General features: G+C 65.8%; 1 protein-coding gene across 1 annotated transcript; it reads right to left on the reverse strand.

Annotated features, from left to right (window-relative positions):
* Positions 1-1,112: 1,112 nt before the first annotated feature.
* On the reverse strand, positions 1,113-2,383 carry H696_02480 (hypothetical protein; the record flags this gene model as incomplete). Its single annotated transcript, XM_009496392.1, has 2 exons — positions 1,113-1,586; positions 1,646-2,383. 2 exons carry the CDS (start codon positions 2,381-2,383, stop codon positions 1,113-1,115), a joined length of 1,212 nt encoding a protein of 403 aa, XP_009494667.1.
* Positions 2,384-3,057: the final 674 nt, after the last annotated feature.

A 3,057-nucleotide genomic window follows, 5' to 3' on the forward strand; every position in this document is an offset into this window, starting at 1 on the left:
GGGGGGGGGGGGAGGATTGGGATGGAGAGGGTGCCCGGGCGGGAAATTCGCCCCGGCGAGTGGGCCTACTGAAAAGCCAGGACAGTCCGCGGGTCGCTAGGGAGCAGCGGGCACCTGCGTCCGAGCCCCGGGGTGTGGGAGGCAAAGATTCCGCCAGCCTGGGAACGTCTCAACTGGGGGCGGTGGGAGAGGCGGGGGGGGGGGGCCTGTTCGGCCGAAACAATAACAGTTTCTGTATCCGGAAGCTCGCCGGGATCTTTGGGCTATAAAAAAAACAGCGTGCGACCTGCCCCTGGCACGCCTGGGGCCGTCCCCCGCCCCCGCCCACCATCGATGCCCGGCTTACAGATAAGCCCCGAACGGCGGCTCTCTGTGTGACCCCCGGACCTCGGGTCCACACAAGGGGCTGTGGGAACAGGGCGGGCCTCGCCAGTGGGGGAGTGTTTGCCCGAGACCGGATCAGTTGGGCCTGCGCCAGGGACGGGGGGGGGGGGGGGGGGGCAATCGGCCAGATCGGCCGACTCGCGGGGACTGAGGTTCGTGTCCCGTTCCTGCCCGGCGCACCTCCGTGTGTGTGTGTGTGTGTGTGTGTGTGTGCGTGGTGTTGGTCTGCTCTCCCGCCCCCGGTCCCCCGGGAGACGCCCACTGAAAGCCGGTTTTCGTCAAGTTCGTTGGGGGGTCGGTTGGCCCCCCCCCTTGCCCGCCCCACGGGACGTTGCCTCGCATCTCATCATCAGCTCCCCCCCGCCCCGGGCGCAAGTGGGTTTTCGGCTTTTTTTTTTCCAGCGCACACCGGAGCCCAGGTGGGCGCGGGTCCGCCCCGCTTTTCCCGGTCCCCCGTGTAGGCTACGCCCAACTGGGTGAAATCCGGGGGAGTCCCGAGGTGGCCCCTCTGCCGGCCGATCTGGGGGCATCGCCTCCGCGCTCGCGGCCGTGTGTGGCCTTCTGTGGGCTGGCGCTGCCTGGTCCCGCCCCCCCCCCTCCCCCCCGTCGCTGGCTTTTCTCCCCGTCTGCCTGCTGGGGCATTTGTGGAAGAGGCACCCCGGCTCGCACGGATCTAGTCTATTTTCAGGCATGCATGGTGAAATGGGGTCTGCGCCTTCGGGGAGGGCCTACTGAAGCGCGGCACGCAGGTTGAAGGTGTCGGCGCCGGGCTCGCGAACGAAGGTGCCACGCTCGGTGACGATGGCCGCAATCAGCGAGGCCGGAGTCACATCGAACGAGGGGTTCCAGCAGCCGGTCGAGGCCGGGCTCACACGAATGGTGGTCATGCGCCCTGGGGAAGCCCCCTCGCCAACCTCAAGGCCAGTGATGTGCAGCAGCTCGCCAGCCGGGCGCTCCTCGATGACAATGTCCTCGCCGGAGGCCGTGTTCAGGTCGATGGAGGTCGTCGGCGCAGCCACAATGAAGGGAATGCCATAGTGCTGGCATGCGAGGGCCAGCTGCAGCGTGCCGATCTTGTTGGCAGTATCGCCATTCGCGGCAAGGCTTTCGCAATCGGGCAGTCGGTTACGGGGGGGGGGGGGGGAGATGCTTGTGAGTTGGGGTTGCATGCGAGGTGCCGCGCATGGATGATCGCGGTGATGCTGAAGGAGGGACGCGCGGGGGGGGGGGGGGGGAAAGCAACACCCCGATCCACGCCGACAATAGCCGCATCCACCCCCAGGCGGCTGATGGCCGCAGCGACCATGTTGTCGCAGATCATGCGGTTGGGAATCTGCTCAACGTGGAGCTCATATGCGGTCAGGCGGCTGCCCTGGTTGTAGGGCCGGGTCTCGGTGAAGAGGGCCTCCTTCAGACACCCGGCCTCGTGGGCCGCACGGATGATCCCCAGCGCGGTGCCATACCCGGCGGTGGCCAGGCTGCCCGTGTTGCAATGCGTCAGCAGGGTCAGCCCGCCGGTGGTGAGGGACTCAGCACGGGCGGTGCGCAGGAACTCCAGTCCATGGTGGCCGATGTTGCGATTGGTCTGGACATCCTCGCGGAGGAGACGCTCAGCAAAGGCCACGTAGCGTTCAACCAGGTCGGCAGGGCTGGCATCGGCCGGGGCATTGGCCAGAAGCGCCTCCACATCGGCCGCGGCGTCGAACAGATTGACCGCCGTCGGCCGGCTGGTCCTGAGCAGGGCCCAGGATTGGGAAATGTGCGTACGCAGGCCCTCGGCCGTTTGGGCGTCGAGGTCCATGGTCTGCAGATCGACGGCCACCGCCAGAGCGGCCACCAGGGCGATGGCCGGCGCACCGCGAACCTGCATATTCCGGATGACCGAAAAGCCATCCTGGGCATTTGCCACACGCACGTACTCCGACGTGTGAGGCAGGAGGAGCTGGTCCAGGACGCTCAGGGAGCCATGCTCATAGCGGATGGCCTGCAGGGCGGACATGGTTCGTGTGGCAGGGCGGAGAGACGAGGGCGACAAAGGGAGCAAGGGCGGGCAGGAGGGAGGACATCCATGGTTGTGGTGAAGCCGGCTGGCTGGTGATGGCTCTTGCTTAAGTGTCAGTCACTGCTTCGGCTGACCAGGATGCCCCTGCTCCTTGGCCGACGGTCTGGTCTACGGGTGGGTGTGCCCCCCCCCCCCCACACACACACGCACATACACGCACATACACGCACATACATATTCACATGCGTTCATGCACCGTAAGGAAGTGCCCAGCACTCTCTTTCGGGCAGAGATGCCCTGAGGATGGGGATCCATTCGCGCTTGGGGAGTGAGAAATAAAAAAGGCCTCGAAATGGGAGCATCTGGGCTCTTGTTGAGCGGGGGCGGGAAGCTGGACAAAGAGGGCACCGCGTGATCCGTCTCAGAGACGTGATGTGGCCCATGTAGGTCCCAACGTGTGGCCGACTTCTTCGGGGACGCATTTGCGTCAAGAGGTTGGGATTTGACGGAAAGGTGGCGGGGATTTCCCCCCCCCCCCCCCACCCATTGGTGGCCTGCTGGCAAGGGTGGCGATATGCTAGCCAGGGTTCTGTCTTGCCTCGAAGGAGTGGGGCTATGCGCTGGAAATCTTGCTACGGGTTTGGGACCCGATGTCCGTTTGTCGCCCCCCC

This window comes from Fonticula alba (genome assembly GCF_000388065.1).
Source record: "Fonticula alba strain ATCC 38817 unplaced genomic scaffold supercont2.3, whole genome shotgun sequence".
Taxonomy (NCBI): Eukaryota; order Rotosphaerida; family Fonticulaceae; genus Fonticula; species Fonticula alba.